This window comes from Aegilops tauschii, chromosome 6 (genome assembly GCF_002575655.3).
Source record: "Aegilops tauschii subsp. strangulata cultivar AL8/78 chromosome 6, Aet v6.0, whole genome shotgun sequence".
NCBI classification, from domain to species: Eukaryota; Viridiplantae; Streptophyta; class Magnoliopsida; order Poales; family Poaceae; genus Aegilops; species Aegilops tauschii.
This window is the reverse complement of record NC_053040.3, coordinates 454,081,166-454,102,270: the sequence shown is the minus strand read 5'-3', so window position 1 is coordinate 454,102,270 and position 21,105 is coordinate 454,081,166. Positions and strand designations below refer to the sequence as shown.

Genomic DNA, 21,105 nt, shown 5'->3' with positions numbered 1-21,105 from the left:
TCATTTGGCGTCATGATTGCATTATCTACATATTTGGTTTGTCTTCAACATTGGTTTATCATCAAAGTTTATCTTTGCAATGTTGTTTTGGTCTCCACTGATATATACTCCCTCCGTTCCTAAATATAAGTATTTGTAGAGATTTCACTATGAACTACATACGGAGCAAAAATGGGTGAATCTACACTCTAAAATGCATCTATAAACATCCGTATGTGGTTCATAGTGGAATCTCTATTTAGGAACGGAGGGAGTATATATATAGGGCTGGACTATTCTGTTACCCGTAAAAAAAAATTGTTACTCCCTGGCCCTATAGAGGGCACGATGCACGAACCGGTAAAAAGAGAGAAAAGCAGCCCAGAAAAACGCAGGCCGCCAACTCCTCCCGAGCCTCCCCCTCCGCACGAACTCCGCCGCCTCCCTCCCGTGCACCGCCGCCGCCCACCAAACGCGCCGCCGCCTCCTAGCTCCCGCGCGCCGCTGCCTCCCTCCCCATGCGCCGCCACCTTCCCCCATGCGCCGCTGCCTCCCTTCCCATGCCGCCACCTTCCTTCCCGCGATGGGCGCCTCCCCCCCACGCGCCGCCGCCTACCTGCCCAAGACGGCGCTTCCCTCCCTACGCGGCTCCGCCTTCCTCCCCGCCACGGGCGCCTCCCTCCCCACGCGCCGGCCACCTTCGTCCTCGTCGCGCTCCGTCGTCTTCTTCCCCGAGATCCGGCAGTCTTCCTTCCTGAGATCCGGCCGCCTACCCCTTCCCCGAGGTCCAACGGCTGATGGAAGGACCACAACATCATCCGTACGAGGTTCGCCTGCAGTTCTAGATTAGGCAGGCTCCTTCTGTTTGCCTAACGAGCTCTCTCTATATATATAATGTTCTACAACAACAAATAGCCGCCTACTTTTTTTTGAATTGCTCGGGCAGAAGCAAAAGCTCCACGGTGTGGTGCAAAAATTCTGAAATTACTAGATCTGTGTTAGTATTTTGAAATTACTAGATCTTCTGGTAAAGGGGAGTTAAGCTCTACGGCCACTTGGATGTGGAATTGTGGATGCTCACGCTCCTCCACCAGGAAAGCTCCCAGGGAACCACGGGGATTGAGATTGTCATCTCTACCCTCGGCCACGAGGGCCAAGAGGCTGCCCGCACCCTCCTAAATGAAATGACACTTCTGACCAGCAGCTGGCCTGATGTCCGTACCTAGACCGTCGTACTTTTTATAATTTACTGTATGCCTGTACATGAAAAAGTCTCAACAATTCCGTTTCTTGTCTACACGATTTTGTGCTTGCTTATCACAAGTTCACGTTGAATGCTCAATGCAGTAGCTAGCTGAAGAAAAGGTATGGTTCTTTAGCTTTGGTCTTACCATTGTGGTGCTTGTGTTATTGCGTGGGAAAATGAAAGAAAGGAGGTTTTTTGCAAATCAATGAATGAGAATTGCTTTTTTCCCGCCCAATTTAGAGCTCCAGAAAAGTTCCGAGTTCAGAGTAGTTGTTTGGAGATGAACAATAAATAATTATAGTAAAACAACAAAAAATGGTAAAATAGTACGACAAAGTTCAATATGCTGATTCAAATTGTAGAAGCATGTAAGGAAGAGTAGTTATGCTCCATTACATAAATGATGTATTTGTTGGGGATCGTTGCAGAAATTAAAAAAATTCTACGCATCACCAAGATCAATCTATGGAGAGACTAGCAAGGAGAGAGAGGGGAGTGCATCTTCACAACCTTGAAGATCGCGACGCGGAAGCGTTACAAGAACGTGGATGAGGGAGTCGTACTCGCAGCGATTCAGATCGCGGTTGATTCCGATCTAAGCGCCGAACAACGGTGCCTCCGCGTTCAACACACGTGCAGCACGGGGACGCCTCCTCCTTCTTGATCCAGCAAGGGGGAAGGAGAAGTTGGGGAAGAACTCCGGCAACACGACGGCGTGGTGGTGGAGCTTGCAGTTCTCCGGCAGGGCTTCGCCAAGCTCAACGGAGGAGGAGGGGGTGTTGGAGAGGGGGAGGGCTGGGCCTTGGATGAGGTGCTGCTGCCCTCCCTCCTCCCCTCTATTTATAGGGCGAAGGGGGAAGGGGGCCGGCCCGTCTAGATGAGATCTAGAGGGGGGGCGACGGCCAAGGGGAGGGGGCTTGCCCCCCAAGCCAAGGGGGCGCCCCCTTTAGGGTTCCCCCCAACCCTAGGCGCATAGGCCCTAGGGGGATGGCGCCCAGCCCACTTAGGGGCTGGTTCCCTTCCACATACAGCCCATAGGGCCCTCCGGGGCAGGTGGACCCTCCTGGTTGACCCCCGGAACCCCTTCGGTGGTCCCGGTACAATACCGGCAAACCCCCGAATACTTCCGGTGACCGTATGACGACTTCCCATATATAAATCTTCACCTCCGGACCATTCCGGAACTCCTCGTGACGTCCGGGATCTCATCCGGGACTACGAACAACATTCGGTAACCGCATACTAATTCCCATAACAACTCTAGCGTCACCGAACCTTAAGTGTGTAGACCCTACGGGTTCGGGAACCATGTAGACATGACCAAGACATCTCTCCGGCCAATAACCAACAGCGGGATCTGGATATCCATGTTGGCTCCCACATGTTCCACGATGAGCTCATCGGATGAACCATGATGTCGGGGATTCAATCAATCCCGTACACAATTCACTTTGTCTACCGGTATGATACTTGCCCGAGATTCGATCGTCGGTATCCCTATACCTTGTTCAATCTCGTTACCGGGAAGTCTCTTTACCCGTTCGTGACACATCATCCCGTGATCATCTCCTTGGTCACATTGAGCTCATTATGATGATGTCCTACCGAGTGGGCCCAGAGATACCTCTCCGTCACACGGAGTGACAAATCCCTGTCTCGATTTGTGCCAACCCAACAGACACTTTCGGAGATACCTGTGGTGCACCTTTATAGCCACCCAGTTACGTTGTGATGTTTGGCACACCCAAAGCATTCCTAAAGTATCCGGGAGTTGCACAATCTCATGGTCTAAGGAAAAGATACTTGACATTAGAAAAGCTTTAGCAGACGAACTGTACGATCTTGTGCTACGCTTAGGATTGGGTCTTGTCCATCACATCATTCTCCTAATGATGTGATCCCGTTATCAACGACATCCAATGTCCATGGTCAGGAAACCGTAACCATCTATTGATCAACGAGCTAGTCAACTAGAGGCTCATAGGGACATGTTGTGGTCTATGTATTCACACATGTATTACGATTTCCGGATAACACAATTATAGCATGAACAATAGACAATTAGCATGAACAAGGAAATATAATAATAACCACTTTATTATTTTTTCTAGGGCATATTTCCAACAGTATTTGTGAAGTGTGATGGTTCTGACACACTATTTTGTTCTGATGCAAATGTAGCATGTAGGGAAAATAATAATTCTGACACTATTTTGTTCCTCTCTGAAGTGAGTCTCTGGCATGTATGGTTCTCCCCTTTGTACTACTTCCATTGTACTAACATATTCTTTGTTGGATTTCTAGGCATTACTGAGGAATGGTCTAACACGATTAGTAGCACAATTTTCTATTGCGGACAACACTACATAAATTAAAGATAACATGAGAGATTTTCCCAAACTATTTTTATGTTGGTTGTTACAATATTGTTTGAGTGAAGAACTGCATGAAAGTATGGCATAATGTAGGAGCTTTGATTTGCAAAAAAATAAGGCACCACCACCAGCCCGTCCACCTTGGTTGCTGGCAGCCGTCCAAGTTGAGTGTTGATGGTAGTCCACCTCGGTTGCTGGCAGCCATCCAAGCTGAGCACTGATGGTAGTCCCCTGCGTGCATCGACGCCACTTTCTCAAAGCAATCCTGTGAGAGAGTACAATTGGGGAAACCCCGAAAGTTCAACGAACAAAAAACTTGAAGTTCATAGGGTGAAAATCGGGGAAGTTTGAAAAAATGAGAATATTGGAAAACATCAATTTTGATGCTCTAGTTGACCTTATGCCTGCAGCCGAGTGTAGTTATTTTGATGTTCTGATTGACCTTATGCTTCAGCTGAGCTGAACTTCCTCCTATTCAAATGCTTGTAACTTTCAATTATGTTTTGTTCGAAAGCTACTTGCTGTAAAGTAGTATATGTGGTAGCTTTTCAGTATAGCTTCAAAAAAAAGTGGTTCAAGTCATCAATCTGTTTACAAGAAGATATGACAGGAAATCTTGATTGGAATTATGAGTGTGATGGTTTGAGTAAAATGGTGACTGGTGAAGATCATTCATGTTGATTACTTTTGACAAGAACGATAGGTCCACTAGATAAAATGTTGAATATTAGATAGCAGTGAAAAACAAAAGGTTTAGGAGTGATGCAAAAACTGAGACATGTGAAATTTAACATTCTCTAATTTATGTTCTATTATTTTCTTTAGTTTTAGTGTCTGAATTTGTGGATATACGTATTACAGCGGGCCAATATTTATTTCTTCAATTCTCTAACAAACAAGAGCTTTTTTCAGTTCATAAAAAAATCACATACAGTTTTCTCTAGCAATTCGTAATGCTTCTTTGGTGATGACGCCGTGCTGCACCGGCGCCGCCACACATCTCCGGTTTTCTCAAATATATTTTTTGTATGACCTGCAACAGTTCTTGAGTACGCACGAAAAAAAACTAGCAGATCGATTACTAAATTACTAAATTCATTTTTACTTCAGTTCAATTAATAAATTTACTTCGGTTCAAATTCTTATTATAGTTTCTGGTCAAATGTATTGTTTCAGTTCAGGCCTCTAGAGTAGCTGGTGGATCCAAGTGAAAGTGCCCATGAACCGTCATATCAGTTTCATTGTGAACTTATAAATGTTACTATACATGAACTTGGTTGTTCTTTTTACAAGAACTTGTACATTGCCTTGTCAGGTTGTGCGTGTACTAACCATAAGTCTACCCCAGTTGAGCAAAAAAATCTACATCAGTTCAGACTCAAAAATACTATAAGTTTAAGAGGAAGAAAAAATCAATGAGAGATAAAGCCGAGGTGGCTCACTAAAGAAACCCGAGAAAGCTGAGGTTTCGCTGCATATCAAACATGTATGCACATTTTGTGTTTAAACATGTTTTGGTCCATTGACAATTTGAACTTGCAACCTTACTATCTTGTACTACGGTCTAAAAAATTGTACTCATGCAGGTACTTGAAGGGTGCAGATTTGGCAGTGGTGTGGTTAGTTCAACAACAATACAATGACAGAAAGAACATCAGTTGAAAAAAAAATATGCACGAGATTTGGGAGCCAAACAACTGATATTTTGTTGTGTTTTAATTTTTTGGGTGCATGATTGAACAAAGAGAGAAAAATGATGTATGGTATATATACTGTTGTTGTAGGAGGTTCAAAGATTGTCGTGGAGTGAGTTCAAGAGTTTGGTTTCATGTGAAAAAATGTGATTTTTTTTGTCAGGATTTTGCATGATTGATAGCCATCAGTGGCAGTTGGCGAGCAGTTCAAGCCCGCATGCGCGAGCCGCCCATCGTCTTCCACACGTGATCTTGTTGCTTGATGATGCTTGACATGAACTGAACTAGCTGGATGGAATTGTTTTTGGGCAATGTGATGCAAATGAATATGGTAAACAAACTGGGAAGCCAGATTGTTTTAGAGGTGGAGTTTGTGCTTCAGTTGAGTTGTAGCAGATTGTGGGTGCTGGTTGTTTCAAGTGAAGGTGGTCGGGTATTACTTGTGTAGGACTGAATGAATCTTGTATGTAAAGGAAACTGGATCGAATAGTCGGCAGTATTAAGATTTAAAATTACATGAAACTGGAATAACATAGTAATAATTAGGTAAGTGTTGCGTGTCTAGTGGTATAGTGGGTACTGTAAAGAAATGAAATGGGTTTTCATCAAATAATGTAATTGACTTGGTTGCTTCCCGATCATGAAAAATGGTTTAATTAAAAATATTGATCAGTACAAGTAAAAAAGGTGGTCCGTTCGGAATAAAAGAAATGACAGAAATTCAAATTGTAAAAGTTCAAGCAAAAGGAAACCCCATGCAATTCAAATGGTAAAAGTACAAGTCATAAAATAAGAGAAGTCCAGAACATCGTTGTAAAAAAATGTTTAGTTCAAAAAAAACGAATAAAAACATTTTCTTTTTGAAAAAAATATCATTGAGTTCGATGATATAAACCATGCAAGTACAGGGGCGACGATACAATAACATTCAGTTCAACGATAGAAACCATGCAAGTTTGGGGCTAGGATACAGTAAACCGTTGAAAATTTACGAGAAAAATATTACCCAAAAAACAGAGCAAAGTCTAGTTAGTGAAAACACACTTAGTACAAACCGATGCAAGCATCAGTACAAGTACCCTTTTTCGGAACCATTCAAAATTACTCTACAAAAAATAGCTCAGTACAAACATACACATATATCAGTACGACTACTCTGTTTTTCATACGAGAAAACAGAAGGATCCGTCATGCCGTATTCACAATTACTCATAAACGTTTGCGAAGTAGAGAAAACATTCAACATTACTAAGTTTCGCATTTTTTATAGCTATCCAACGCTATATTATTTGCCCCATTTCGACAAACTTTTTTAAAAAACCGCGTTCAAAATCAAATTTGACCGTATTCGAATTCGTTTTTAAACCGTCAGGAATTAGAAAATAATTTCTATATGAAAAAATTGCGCATTTTCCATAGCTTTCCAACGCCATATCATTTGCGTCAATCCGACAAATCGTTTGCAAAAAAACACGAAAATACGTTTCGCCCAGAATTTTACCGTTTTTCAAATTACTTTTAAATAGTATATAATTTGAAAAAACAGTACATATATGGAAGATGCGGATTTTTACCAGCTTTCCAACACCATCTTATTTGCTTAATTCTGACAAACCGTTTGATAATTGAGTCCATAATACGATTCATATTTTCGGTTTTGAAAAAAACGTTTTTTTTCAAAACTGCTCTTACACCGTGATGATTTTGCAAAAAATTCCTATATATTTGTAATGTAGATATCAAGAGCTTTCCAACGATATATTACACGCTCCATTCCGACGAAAAGACGATCAGTTCGACAAGATGAAGATCATCAGTAGAACTGCCTGAAACCATCAGTTCAAGTAGGGTAATAGAATAATATCCTGTTTCACATAACAGAATAGCCCATATATGCACCCTAGTGACTCACTTATTCCAATCCCAAACCTTTCATTTGTACAGAACACAAATATAGACAAACTATTCATTCTATGCTGTCACAAACACACGGGGTGGCTCCCTTCCCTTTTTATTACCAGTACACACTGTCACTTCCTTTCTGTTGTGACATTTGGACTATTCCTTGCTGCCACTTCCATGCATGGCTTCACAATTTTGTCTTGACCAAGGTTCCCAACAGCAGAGCCGATGGATGAAAATGAAGAATTGGGACCATGCAACAACTGTAACCTCGCATTCGGCAGCCACACACGAAGAGCAACGGCGGTGTCTTCCTGTAGCTCTGCATAGTATTTTGTCACATCCCTAATTCTAGTAATGCCTAGTGCTAGTATCTGGTGTTGCATCATGTTCAAATTTTATGTAAAGCTGAAATGGGGATTGATCAAACCCTAGCACCAGAAAGAATTCAAATAGGTTTAAATAAAATCTGGTGCAAAGAACCCAAAATGTCATGGAAAATGTTCATGATTTCTAATAAAGGTGAAAACCTCTGCCAGAAATGATGAGCATATTTCTTGGCCATTTATGGATTTTTGAGCTAAATCATATTGTATTTGAATTGGAGCATTTAATGCCTATAAATATTTTAAATGCTTCAATACTTCTGAAAACAATTGGGGTCTGTTGGAAATAATTCAAATAGTGCCCACAATTGTTATCAGGATTTAACAAAATGAATTAGCATTTTTACTAATTCAAAGCAGAGGAAAGAAATAGAAAGCAGAAACAAATAAGAGAGAGAGAGAGAGAGGAAAGGACTGACCTGCCCTACCTGGCCCGTCCCTGTAGCCGGCCCAGCTCGCTGGCCCAGCCCACCTCCACCTCCCCTGTCGTCTTCCTCCCAAGGCCAGTAGGCAGGGCGTGTGGCCGCCGTGCGCGCACACGCGCGCGCCACCTCCACCCTGCTCGCCTGCCTCCTCGACGGCCTGGACGCCTCTGGCGTCGCCACGCACCCTCCCTCGACCGCTCTCCCTCTCCCCCGTTCCCCTCCTCTGTCTCGCTCTCTCACGCCCACCGAGCACGCCCGTCACCACCGTCGCCGTCCACCGTGGCTACCGAGACCCCCTCGTCCAACCACCGTATCCCCGAGCTCCGCCGTCCCTCTCTTCCTCTCCTCGTCGACGCAACTCCAGGAGCAGCAGAACACTGCCCCCGTCGTCTTCATCACCGCTTCTGTCCGGTGATCCCCGTGGTCGATTCGCCGTCGCAGACGCTTCCCCGAGCACGCTGGCCATCTCTACGGCACCGCTGTGAGCCCCCGAGCGTTTTCCCCCTCTCCCCGCCGTCAATCCCCTCCTCTAGCCAGTCTAGCCACCCGAGCCGAGAGCTCCGTGTCGCCGGCCATGGCGCCGCCGTGGCCAGGGCACCCAACGCTTGCGTCCGAGCACATGGTTGTGCTCCTACTGGTCCGTAGCTGCCGCCCCGCTGCTTAACTTGCTCCGCCACATGCTCTAGCCGCAGCTGCCGCACACACCGAACTCTGGCGGCCGCCCAAGTGCTCGCCGCCGGCGAACCAGGCCACCCCGCGACCTTCTGACACCTCCCCTGGATGCGGAAGAGCGTGGGCTACCTCCTGGTGGTTTCCGCGCGTCCAACCGCCGTCTGTAGCTCAAGTCCGGCGAGTTGCCGCCGCAGTTTTGGTTGTCGCCGGCGAAACTCCAGCGAGGACCGACGTGGCGCAGTCATTAGCGCTAATCCCTGCCAGCTCAGCCGCCCTTAGCCACTGACAATGGGCCCCGCAGCAGGTCAAAGTGCTAGTCAACGCGGGTTAGCACCAGGTGTCACTGACGTGTGGACCCCACACGTCAGGTTTGACCCTGGTCAGCGCTGCTGACCTGCTGACATAGGCATGACGCAGTGCTGACGCAATTAATCCTTTTCTGGATTAAAAATAATTCAGGAATTTCAGAAAATGCCCTAAACTTCTAAAATTCATAGAAATTCAACCGTAACTCCAAATGAAACAAATTATATATGGAAAATGATCATAAAAATCCAATCTATCCATCTGCACTGGTTTCATGCATGTTAGAGCAACTTAACATTGCTGTTTAGGACAAATCATGTAAATGGCATTTGAATTTCCACATATGGAGTTTGAATTTGAATCTTGGATTCAAACCAACTCCATTTAATATGTTGCTAGTTGCATTAGCTCAAAACACATTCATATTGCCATGTCATAGCATGCATCATATTGTGCATTGCATTGATCGTGTTTCTTCTCTGTTTGCCGGTATTTGTCCCCTCTCGGTAGACGATGTTCCGGCGTTGTGATCGTTGACACTAATGAAGACTCAATGCTATCTTCAGAAGTGCCAGGCAAGCAAAACCCCCTTGTTCATTCCGATACAATCCCACTCTCTCGCTCCTGCTCTCTTTTACTGCATTAGGACACAACGATTCATCTGTTACTTGCTGCGGTAGTTGAACCCCTTATCCTCTGCATGACCTGTCATTGCCACAGTAAATAGATGAAACCCACTAGCATGAGTAGGAGTTGTTTGAGCCCTGATGTGCCTACTCATTCATGCTTGTTTGTCATGCCTGCTATTGGTTAGAGTTGTGTCAGGTCTGATTCATCGGGAATGAATTGGAAAGTGGTGAACATGTCCTACTGTGTGAGAGCTAAGGGTGTGAACACGATTTGGTAAAGGTAGCGGTGAGAGGCCATGTAGGAGTACATGGTGGGTTGTCTCATTGAAACCGTCCTCAGGAACTGAGTTCTGTGTTTGTGATCCATGAACAGTTACTACCACACATTGGGTTCCGGTAACTCGACCCCCTCTCGGCTTATTAACCGCCTCGATCTCTGTCCAGGAGTTGCAACTAGTTTCTGGTGTTTGTAGGTAGTGTTAGTAGTCTACCGAGTGGCACCCGGTACAGGTGGGCTTGGGACAGACTAGGCACACGTGGCCTGGTGTACCGAGTGGCACCCGGATGGTGGGCTCGGGAACCCTGCACACATCGTTTGGGGCCGTGAGCGACACCCCGGCCGGATCTCCTTGCGGATGGAACCCGAATAGGTGATAAACCTGGATGAGAGACTTGTGTGGTTAGTCAGGTCGTGGCCGACTCCCTCGCCAGGCTTCCGCTTGAAGGTTGCCGAGGTACACGACGTGTACATGGTGGTAACTGGCGAGAGCGTGTGTGACGAAGTACACCCCTGCAGGGTTAATATGATCTATTCGAATAGCCGTGTCCGCGGTAAAGGACTTCTGGGTTGCCTATAACAGTTCATAGACAAGTGAAAGTGGATAGCCTAAAATGCGCAAGATAAGCGTGAGTGCTATGGATAGTGTTCTCATAGGGAGACGGGAGCGGATCCATAGTGGAGTATTGATATGGTGAATATGTGGACTCGTGTGCGCCACCTCAAAAGAGTTGCTTGCTGTCGTAGTTCAGGTTAGCCACTGAGTCAAAGCTGGCTTGCTGCAGTTAAACTCCACCACCCCTTTTGTTGATACCGATGCATATGTAGATAGTTCTGATGTAAGTCTTGCTGGGTACATTTGTACTCACGTTTGCTTATTTTATGTTTTGCAGAGAGACGTCAGTCTCACTAGTAGTTTCGTGTGGACTTCGACGTTTAGCTTGATACCTCAGCTACGATCTTGTGCCCTTGGCAGGATCTGGTAGATAGTCAGGCTTCTCAGCCTTTTTCATTTGTAGATGTCTGTACTCAGACATGTTAAGCTTCCGCATGTGCTTTGACTTGTATGCTCTGAATGTTGGGTCATGAGACCCATGTTTGTAATATCTGGCTCTTCGGAGCCTAATGGATAAATACTCTGAGTCGTAGAGTCTTGTTGTGATGCCATGTTGTATTTGCACATATCGAGCATATTGTGTGTATGATTGAAATGCTTGGTATGTGTGGGATCCGACAATCTAGTTGTTATCCTTAGCAGCCTCTCTTATGGGGAAATGTAGTCTAGTGCCTCCTTGAGCCATAGTAGTCCGCTACAGCCCGGTTCACCGGAGTCCTGCTAGCCCAGCACTACTGCTCTGGACACTTGACTGGCCGGCATGTGTTTCATATCGTTCCTGTGTCTGTCCCTTCGGGGAAATGTCACGCGGTGACATCCGGAGTCCTGCCTAGCCTGCTACAGCCCGGGTTCCCGGAGTCCTGTTAGCCCAGTGCTACAGCCCAGATTCGCACGCTGCTGACCGACACGTTCGATGTTGATTCATGTATGCCTGTCCCCATACGTTAGTGCCGCTTTGGGTTCACGACTAGCCATGTCGGCCCGGGTTCTCGGTCATATGGATGCTAGCGACATTGTCATATACGTGAGCCAAAAGGCGCAAACGGTCTCGGGCCATGGTAAGGCGACACCCGTGGGAGTACCATGCGTGAGGCCGCAAAGTGATATGAGGTGTTACAGGCTAGATCGGTGTGACTTGGAATCGGGGTCCCGACATATTTTTATCCATTAAGACACAAAAAGATGCGGATTAACATATTCATGTATGTTTCCATTTGCAGAGCATTTCAAAGAGGTGTTTTGTCCCTCGCATTTGGCAGCCACACATGGAGAGCAATGGTGGTGTCTTCCTCTAGCTGTGCATAGTACTTTCATCCACTGAGACAGAAAAAGATGAGGATCAACATATTCATGTATGTTTTCATTTGCAGATCATTTCAAAGAGGTGTTCCGTTCTACAAATGCCATATAATTAGATAGATGTTTTTTCAAATCCAGTGATCAAACAGTGCATAAAAAATAAAATGTATCACACATTATTGTTAAATTGTTTTTCATCATGATATTGCCATCGTCCTTCACAGAGACGTAATAAGCATTTGGTACTAAACAAATCTATTAAAGCACTATGTGATGGTTTTCGAAATAAAGACATTGTGCAACATCAGTGGCCAAATAACTCTTTAGGTTAATATCACCGGTTCATTCTCCTCAGTCACAAACCTTCAGCTAAATCCTTCTTGGTATGACAAGGACATTATATTGAACAGCCTCAAAAGCTAAAGCAGGTCTGAGCATCTCATATTGATAATGATGTTGTGCATGACTCCTATGATAATCAAAGTAAGCAACACTAAATCTTATCAGAAAAAAATATAGTTCTTTTATAATGATAAAATACTTCAACTATATATGATGGACCTCTTGTATGGTCGGTGAGAAAAAAGCCAAGCAAGAGAATACTGGGAGCAGGTTGTTGGTGTCTGAGGTCGGTCCACACCTAAATTCGTTGGGAAAGCCTGGCTTTTCTCTGTTTGCAAGATTTTTGTAAACATGAGTTGAAGAGCTTGTGATTATTCATAGTGAAGAAGCATACATCAAATCTATAAGAGTGCATTACTATTGGATTATTATGAGTACTTCTCATGTATTTGTTGGCAAAAGTTACATGTTTGGTGCGTATTAATTTACATCTTTATTCAATTGTCTCAACTTTGATTTTTCAATCTATGCAACTTTTGTCGCTTTGTTAACATCCTTCTCCATGAGTGACTTTTTGGCACTACTCAAAATACCTTTTGGCACTATTCAAAATATAGGGCTCATTCGAACTCGTCCTCCAAAGTGAGTTTCTGCCTTCTCCATGAGCTATTTGGTCTTTGTAACCAAAAAAAAGCATTCACAAAACATGATTAGAGCAATGCAAAATGGATGTCATGTCAGGTTCGAAGAAAACAACCACAGTTATGCTACCTTTCATAGATGCAACCGTCAGTGACAATTTCTGGTATTAGCAGCACATATGCAACAAAACATGGTAACAAACTATGTTCGGGCAATAACAAACAACTCAACCAAATTGAAACTAAAGTTAATGTTAACCAATACAACGAAGGTTCAGAGTAGGTAGGAACCTTCTGTAGACTGTAGTACTAAGGTCATCGTCTGAGCCACGCCGTGGGATCCACTCATCAATGCTATCATCAAGCACAAGAAAATAATTAGTTGTCTCGCAGGTAGTGAAAATACTCTTCTACCCTGCTAAGCCCTAATCTAGAAGGAATGAACACTGAACTGTGTAGTAAAATAATTTCATTCATCCATTGTTCTTGCAATAATTCGACAACTAATGAATAAAATACCTTTCTTGTACTCCTAATTCTTTCTTGTGGTTCGGTGCTTTATATATAAAGTGGGGCGAAAGCCTTTTTCGGTAATTCTTTCTACCGATTTCTACGATGGCATTAATATGAAATAAATAAATTATGTGTAAGCATGTTGCCATATCATTAATTTTAAACCCAGACATTTAGACCCACCTTAAACAAATAATCGAGTACACCCAGCACCATGAAAATGTTTCTCTTCCGTGGACTTATTTTTTGATCAACAGGAGCAGCCCCCCTCCCCCCGTTCCATTCCTCATAGAAAAACAAAACAACCATACCAAGTTTACCCAGATTAATTTTTTTGTCCTCTCCAAGTGTAGCAAAAAAGATAAACTAAAAACAAAATATGAAAGAGTTTGGCAGCATAAAACCAACCAAACAGACAAACCCAGCATGGATGCACCCACAAAAGACTACCAACATAAAGATCAGGCTGACAACAACACACACTACCCTATCAAAGAGAGACACTCTGCATTATCAAGATTTGCCTGTAACTTTTGTTGTGTATCTTGTAGCAGAAAAAACTTGCTTTTCATTATCCCCATTATTAACTCCTAGCAGAAGTGACTCATAGTACTATATTAGTACGAAAGCAGAGTCAGAGTTTACGTCCACTTAGTTGCCCTCGAAACCAGAGTATCAATAATATGGCATATTTAAGTCCAACAAAATATATTAGCCCATTAGAGCATGTGTAATGCTTTGCCTGTTATATGGTATACCACATGTGTAATTCTACCCAAAATCTTCATACTTCTTCCAAAATGCAATCTAAACCAAATTAATAACTATCTTAGAATTGTTTGTTATATTGAACATTAAGAGATTGCTCCACTAAACTATGAATGATACAATAGAATCGCATGCTCTAATTTAAAATATGATTTTTGGTTAAATGCTAAACCTGAGGAAAGAAAGGTGTAATAATTCCACTGCATATCCGTGCCCTGTTGTGCAGAAATATTCGGCTTCCCTAAAGTCGAAAACCAAAAATAGTATCATTTCTTGTCTACTATAATTTTGCAAGATCAGTTATTGGATCAGTAAGATCACTCACATTTCGCAAGACATTGTTCTTATTTTCTTAAAAAATTACCAATCATTTACATCACTTTGTTTTTGTAAATGTGCGCAGACCCTGTTGGAATGATGAAGCTTCTTTAATCTCATTATCTCTTGATTGAGGTCTCAGCACTGATACTGATGGCAACTGTGATGGTATTGTAGACCCTGAGTCCCTGATCCTAGCCAAGATACCGATGGTAACAGAGAAGCATCAGTTGTGATGAGTTAAAAAATACAAGTAAGTATGATCAGATAGCTCTGCAAGCGAACCTTGATGACTTCTCCGCATCGCAACTGATAGAAGAATTGATCTTGCAGCAGTAGCTTCCTTGCCTGACAAAGTTGGAGGTTGGTAGAGGATTAATGCCAAGAAGAGACACCAGCCCATCTAAGAGCTACATGCATGGAGAAAATCGATTAGGAGATCAACGATATCACACTGGCATATCGGAAAACAGGTTGCATGCAGAATACAAGACATGAATTAATGCATGGAACTGCATGGCAAAACTGAGTGAACGATGCCATCTTGGTACATCGCCTGGTGGCGTGGGCAAGCCGCCATGGCCGCCTTGGGAAGCTTCCACCTCGTTGTTGGTGTTGACAAAGAAAGTGGGGGAGGCTAGAGGACACCGCCGCTGCGCCACATGTAATCCTCCGGTGAGGATGGTGTCGTTGCCGCCATCATCGTTGTTGCTGGAGGCTATATGCCGCAACCCCTCCGCGCTCATCCATGAGAGGAAGTACAGCTGCGCGCCACGGCACATGGGAGACAAAGCACATCCACGGTGCTCCTCTCTGGCCGTGGTGGCAGACGGCTTGGGGAATTGACCACGGGTCGATGTCCCCATGTTCGTGATGTCCACAGGTGCCAAGAATTGTTCGAGAAGACGTCGCAACGGAGGAGATCGATGGCGCCGTGCGGCGGCGGAAGCTTGAGGTGTTGGTGCAGGGTAGGACGCGGTGTCCAGAATCGCTCGAGAAGACGTCGTAGCGGAGGAAATCGATGGCGTTGCACGGTGGCGGAAGCTTGAGGTGGTGGCACAGGCAGGGGTAGCGGCAGAAGCGTGGCTCAGGAGCGTCGAGCACCACACGCATTGGAGAGGGAGGGGGAGACGTGGGTGCGTGAGGCGGTAAGCTGTACAGAGAGGCGAGACGTGCGTGCGGACGTGCATGGTGGGTTTCAACCGGCTGGTTTTTCTCCAGAGGGGGAGTACGTGTGCTTTGGCTTTGCTTAACTGAATGGTCTTTTTACGGGAACCTGACTTACGCTAAAAAACGGTGGGAGGAGAGCACGAGGCGGGGAGCGAAACGAAGAGGTTGAACCATCACGACGTTCCATTCTCCTTTAACAGTAGAGATATATATAGGGCTGGACTATTGGGATATTCTGTTACCCATAACAGAATATTATTCTGTTACCCCCCTGCCCTATATAGGCGCGACGCACCGACCACCGTAGAATCCCCCCGACCCAGCCCGAACCCAACCCGCCTTCTTCCGCCGGAGGCAGCCATCGTGGGAGAGTGAGCGACGGCGGTAGCCAGAGCGAGGGAGCCCTCGGCGCCGGGACTAGCCGGCGATGGATCCGCCGCCGTCTCCTGCCTCCTTCCGTCGCCGGATTCATCGACGGGGCCGTGATCCGCCGTCTCCTGCCTCCTTCCATCACCGGATCCATCGGTGGGGCTGTGATCCGCCGTCTCCTGGCTCCCTCCGTCGTCGGATCCAACGACGGGACCGTGATCCGTCGTCTCCTGCCTCCCTCCGTCACCGGATCCAACGACGGGGCCGTGACCCGCCGTCTCCTGCCTCCCTCCGTCACCGGATCCAACGACGGGGCCGTGATCCGCCGCCTCCTGCCTCCCTCCGTCGCCGGGGCTCCTTCTCCGGGGCAGTGATCCCCGCAAGGTGCTGCCTCCCCGGACCTCTTCGCCAGACGTCCACCACAAGCAGGAGCTGCATCAATGGCACCGCCTCCCAAGAACATGCTAGTACGCCGCCCACGAGAGGAAGAAGAAGAAGTCAGTCCACTGGAGGTAATGTCTACTTCCCACGTTTGTGTCAGTACATCAGTTCATCAGTCCTGCTATGAAGAAGAACCTGATAGTACATTGCAAATGCTTGATCAGTTCATTACACCCCTGCCACTTGATGCACAATTTGGATGTCGAGGTTACCGTCAGTACCTCTAATATGCTAGCTTCAGTTCAAAACCAAAAAACATAAACTTATGCATCAGTCCAAGGAGCTACTAGGCTTTATATAAGGTTCAGCTACCACTGCAAGTTGTATGATGTTATTTCTAATAGTACATGCCGTGTAGTTGCGTCAGTTCGAACTAGTGAAAGAATGTTGTTGAAAAAAATATACACATGTTACACAGTAAGTTCAATGATACATAAACTAGGAGTACTTCTAGTGTAGTTGCATAAGTTATAGATGAACAAAAGAGAAGACATGCATCAGTTTTATATATATGCATATCCATACATCTCTGAAGTTCAATGTTCAGTTTACAAGCAATGCTAAAAAACAGTACATCAGTACATCAGTGTTGAACATGTACGGTTATACTGTTCGACTGAAAACGAAACCAGATACAAAATAGAGAACAACAGTTTAAATAACAACCAGCGATGCAAGTTCAACTTGTACATTGCCTTCAGTGCATGACATGTTACCCATAGCATGTATACGAGAAAAATGCAGAAAAGATTAATCCCAAAACTGTTGAATGTCATTGCAGAAGCGAGCAAGGCGGCACACGCAGCGAGCGTTTGATGAGCCAAGCAGATATGGGGCACCACCTGGTTGGGTAACACCAGAAATACCACCTGGATACTTGAACAATACAGGCAGATTTCAAGATACACCGGAATCATCAGAAGCACGGACAAGTTCTTCTATGCAGCAAACACCAATATCTGGGAATACAAGCTTTGTCACTCCTGGGTTGCAACAAGGCCAACAATATCCCCAACAACAAATGTTTTCCTTCCCTAGCGCATGCAGAAAGCCAAGGACAGGAAGCCGTGGATGGGTTGCAACAAGGCTTCCACCAGTCGCTCCGTCAACATCAATCATCCATGCTGCAAAAGTAGTTGCGACGGGAAGACCAGGCCAAAGAGACAGAAATTTTGGCCGCTCTAGCAGGTTCCAAAGTACAAGATATGAGCCATATAGACAGGAGCAACCTCACAACGAATCTGAGGGGAGACGGCCGTACAATGAGAGACGGAGATCTTCGTCAACATTGCTCCCTCTAAGAGATGCATTGCTGCATGTGGCAAGGGTGACACCACCCGCGCCCATACACCAGGGTGAACAGCAAACACCGGAGGCAGCACAGAGCTATACAGATGTAAGTATCCATATAGAAAAAAAACATACAAGCACAGTCCATACCATGGTACTGTGACCATCCCATCTAACATTTTCATAATTGCGTTTTTGTTTGCTCACTGTTGCATGCAGCCACCTAACATTGAAGCTTACGTTCTGCCAAGACTAGAGATGCGCTATGAAACTTTTGAAGAAGCAAAGAACTTCTACAACGTTTATGCGAAGCAAGCGGGTTTTGCTGTCAGGGAAGGCCCCAAGTTTAAGACCAGAGCCTACCTTTATTGCACGTGCTATGGAGTCTATGAATCGAAGGTGTCTAAAGCAAATAGACAGCGGAACAAAATGACAGCCAGGACTAACTGCAGGGCTAAAATGAGGCTGAAGAAGGAAAAGGATGGAACATTTGTCGTAAAAGAGATAGTCTGGGAACACAACCACATGCTACAGCTCACTCCGGAAATGCTTGTCTTCTTGCACTCCCACAAAAACTTTGACAAAACAATCTTGGAGTACGTCAAGTACCTGCAGTTCAAAGGCATTGAACACGTGAAAATCATGATCATACTGGGCGTTGATGACCCTGGTAGTTACTTCCTTAAAGTGAATGCCAAAGACCTGATTAACCTGTAAGTACAAACTTGTTCTCCTCCCATGAACCGCATCCGTCTTTTTCCTCTGTCAGTACAAACATATTACGCAACGCATGTCCTGACGCCAGTTCAACATGCATTTTTGAATGAACTTTTAATATGCAGGAAAGCAAAGAATTCAAGGATGGATGATGTGGACGATGTCCTAAAGATTGTCAACTTCTTTAGGGAGATGAAAGCTATAAACAGGGAATTCTTCTGTGACATGCAACTCGATGAGTCCGACAGAGTTAAGAACATATTCTGGGCGAATGCAAGCTGCCGAGGGGCCTATCAGGACTTCGGTGATTGCGTAACATTTGACACCACATATAAGACCAACAAGTACCATATGCCACTTGGGGTGTTTGTCGGTACTAACAAGCACTTACATACTACATTCTTTGGTTTCGCCCTGATAAGAGATGAGGATGCAGATTCATTCAGATGGCCGTTCAAGACATTTTTAAGGTGCATGAGAGGGAAGGCTCCTACATGCATCCTCACAGGTACAACCGTGAAAACCACCCCGAACCACCACCACCACCCCCTCCCCCAAAAAAATAAAAGGAAAATAAAACAGTAAAAAATGTTGTGTCAGTTCTATTGGTATATATGCACCACCATATGCTGACCACTCCATGTCTCTTTTCTCATTACCAGACCAGTGCCCGGCAATGGCTTTGGCGATCCCAGATGCTTTCGGGAACACAGTACACAAGCTGTGCCGCTGGCACATTCTGAAGAAGTACAGGGAACACCTCGCATACCTGTACTACCTACACGAAGACTTTAAGGATGAATTCACATCAATCCTCAACTGGCCCCTCATGCCAACTGAGTTTGAGGATGCCTGGAAAGGACTCGTGGATAGGTACAACCTCCATGATGATGCCACGATGGTGGCCATGTGGAACGAGCGTGAGAAATGGATATCAGCCTACTTCAAAGAAATTTTCTGCGCCAAAATGACATCCACACAGCGAAGTGAGAGCATGAACTATGTGCTCAAGAAGAACTTTGTAAGTGAGAGACAAAACCTACACCGGTTTGTCAGCCAGGTAAACTCCTGCATCAAAACCAGGAGGCAGACAGAGAACCAAGAGACAATGGGTAATAGGGTATAGCTCTATCACCTGCCGTGAGACAAAAAACATGCTTACTAAAGTAAAACTTTATTAGTTCGGCAAGTTTTTGCTGCGAGAAAACTAACAATTTGGTCATCATTCTTGCATGTGCAGAAGGAACAAAACACGCTGACCTTCTATGGGTTTGACACCCAAATGGCAAAGGTTTACTCACGAGCTGTGTATAGCGAGATCAGAAAAAGGCTAAAACTGAGCACACTCTTCACGGCGACAGAGACGGAAGAGCCCACAAAGTACCTTGTGCGCTACAACAACCTGCAAAAACTGTCTGCGTGGTCTCAGCACGCGTTCCAGGTGGTTGCAGACCCCGTGGGAGAAACATATAAGTGCGAGTGCAGGCTATGGGACCACACAGGTGAGGACTACAAAAAAAGGATGTTACATACTGTACTACTTTATTTGCAAAGTTTTTGTTCGAATGAAATGACAAAAAACATGCACCTCTTCCAAAAACAATACAGGTCTTTTCTGCGTGCATTTCATGTGCATGATGCAGACAATTAAGGCTGCCAGCGTTCCAGAGAAATACATCCTTAGGAGATACACCAAACGCCCGAACATCCAGCCAACATTCAACAGAAATGACTTGAGGACAGTAGCGTCAAACAAGGCATCCCAATACTGCATTGAAAGCTCACTGCTGACGCTGAACATGAGGGTGCACAGAAAAAGTTTGAGAAGCCAAGAGCAAATGGCGAGGTCATGAGTCGTCATCGAGAGACTTGAACAAGAACTCGACGCCATGCATTCTGCTGAAAATGGAGGTGTGGCGGACAATGAAGCCATTGAGAAGGATATTGCTACAATGTTATCCGAGATGAATCATATGGGAGCTGTTGACCTGTTCGACAACGAGGAAGAGGAGCAGCAGCAACCAGAGCTTGCCCATGTGCACACTCAAGAGCACCAACAAGCTCACATGCGAGATCATGAGCTTGATGGTGCTGTAGGCGAACGACATGACAACAGCACATCCTACGAGCAGCAGCATGAAAGAGTGATTAAACCACCCATATTCTCAAACACAAAGGGGAGGAAGAGCAAGACGCAAGCAACGAAAGCAGCAGCCAAAAAGCCGCCACGCCCCATCAAGCGTGTGGAATTTGGCCCGGACGGCAAACCTCTCGGGATAAGGGCATGCAGATTCTGCAACGTCATGAGCAACCATAACTACCGCACATGCCCACTCCGCACAAATGGCACTGTCAACAAGCACAAGCAGATTGGAGCCACCCAGGTTTCTACCAATGGAGACAACACGCGTAACAGCTACACTTGCCGCAAGTGTGGGGGAACTAACGGGCATAATGCCCGCACGTGCAAAGTGGGCAAGGAGGTCATTGGCGCTGAACAGACACAGGGCAAGGTGCAGAGTTCCAAAAAGTCAAATGAAGACAATGAAGAAGAAGAGTTTGACGAGAATGACGACCAATCAGACGAAGACAATGAAGAGAACAGTGTCGGGGACGGGGAAACTGAAACTGACAATGAAGCTGCCAAGGCTCAACCAGGAAAGGGCGCCAGCAAGGCACAACATTCGGGGCCAGTTAGGAGAAGCTCAAGACTGAACAACTGAACAATAC

General features: G+C 45.3%; 1 protein-coding gene across 1 annotated transcript; it reads left to right on the top strand.

Annotated features, from left to right (window-relative positions):
- Positions 1 to 562: 562 nt before the first annotated feature.
- On the top strand, positions 563 to 20,228 carry LOC109769002 (protein FAR-RED IMPAIRED RESPONSE 1-like). The gene is made up of 7 exons (XM_073502155.1): positions 563 to 723; positions 1,013 to 1,193; positions 17,878 to 18,371; positions 18,501 to 18,883; positions 19,038 to 19,435; positions 19,616 to 19,909; positions 20,019 to 20,228. The coding sequence occupies exons 1-7, from the start codon at positions 563 to 565 to the stop codon at positions 20,226 to 20,228; spliced, it is 2,121 nt and encodes a 706-aa protein (XP_073358256.1).
- The last annotated feature ends 877 nt before the right edge of the window (positions 20,229 to 21,105 follow it).

Coding starts and splice junctions, on each gene's coding strand:
- LOC109769002 (XM_073502155.1), top strand. CDS start 563: ATGGGCGCCTCCCCCCCACGCGCCGCCGCCTACCTGCCCAAGACGGCG. Junction 724..1,012: donor TTCTTCCCCGAGATCCGGCA/GTCTTCCTTCCT, acceptor CTTCTGGTAAAG/GGGAGTTAAGCTCTACGGCC. Junction 1,194..17,877: donor TGACCAGCAGCTGGCCTGAT/GTCCGTACCTAG, acceptor TGTTGCATGCAG/CCACCTAACATTGAAGCTTA.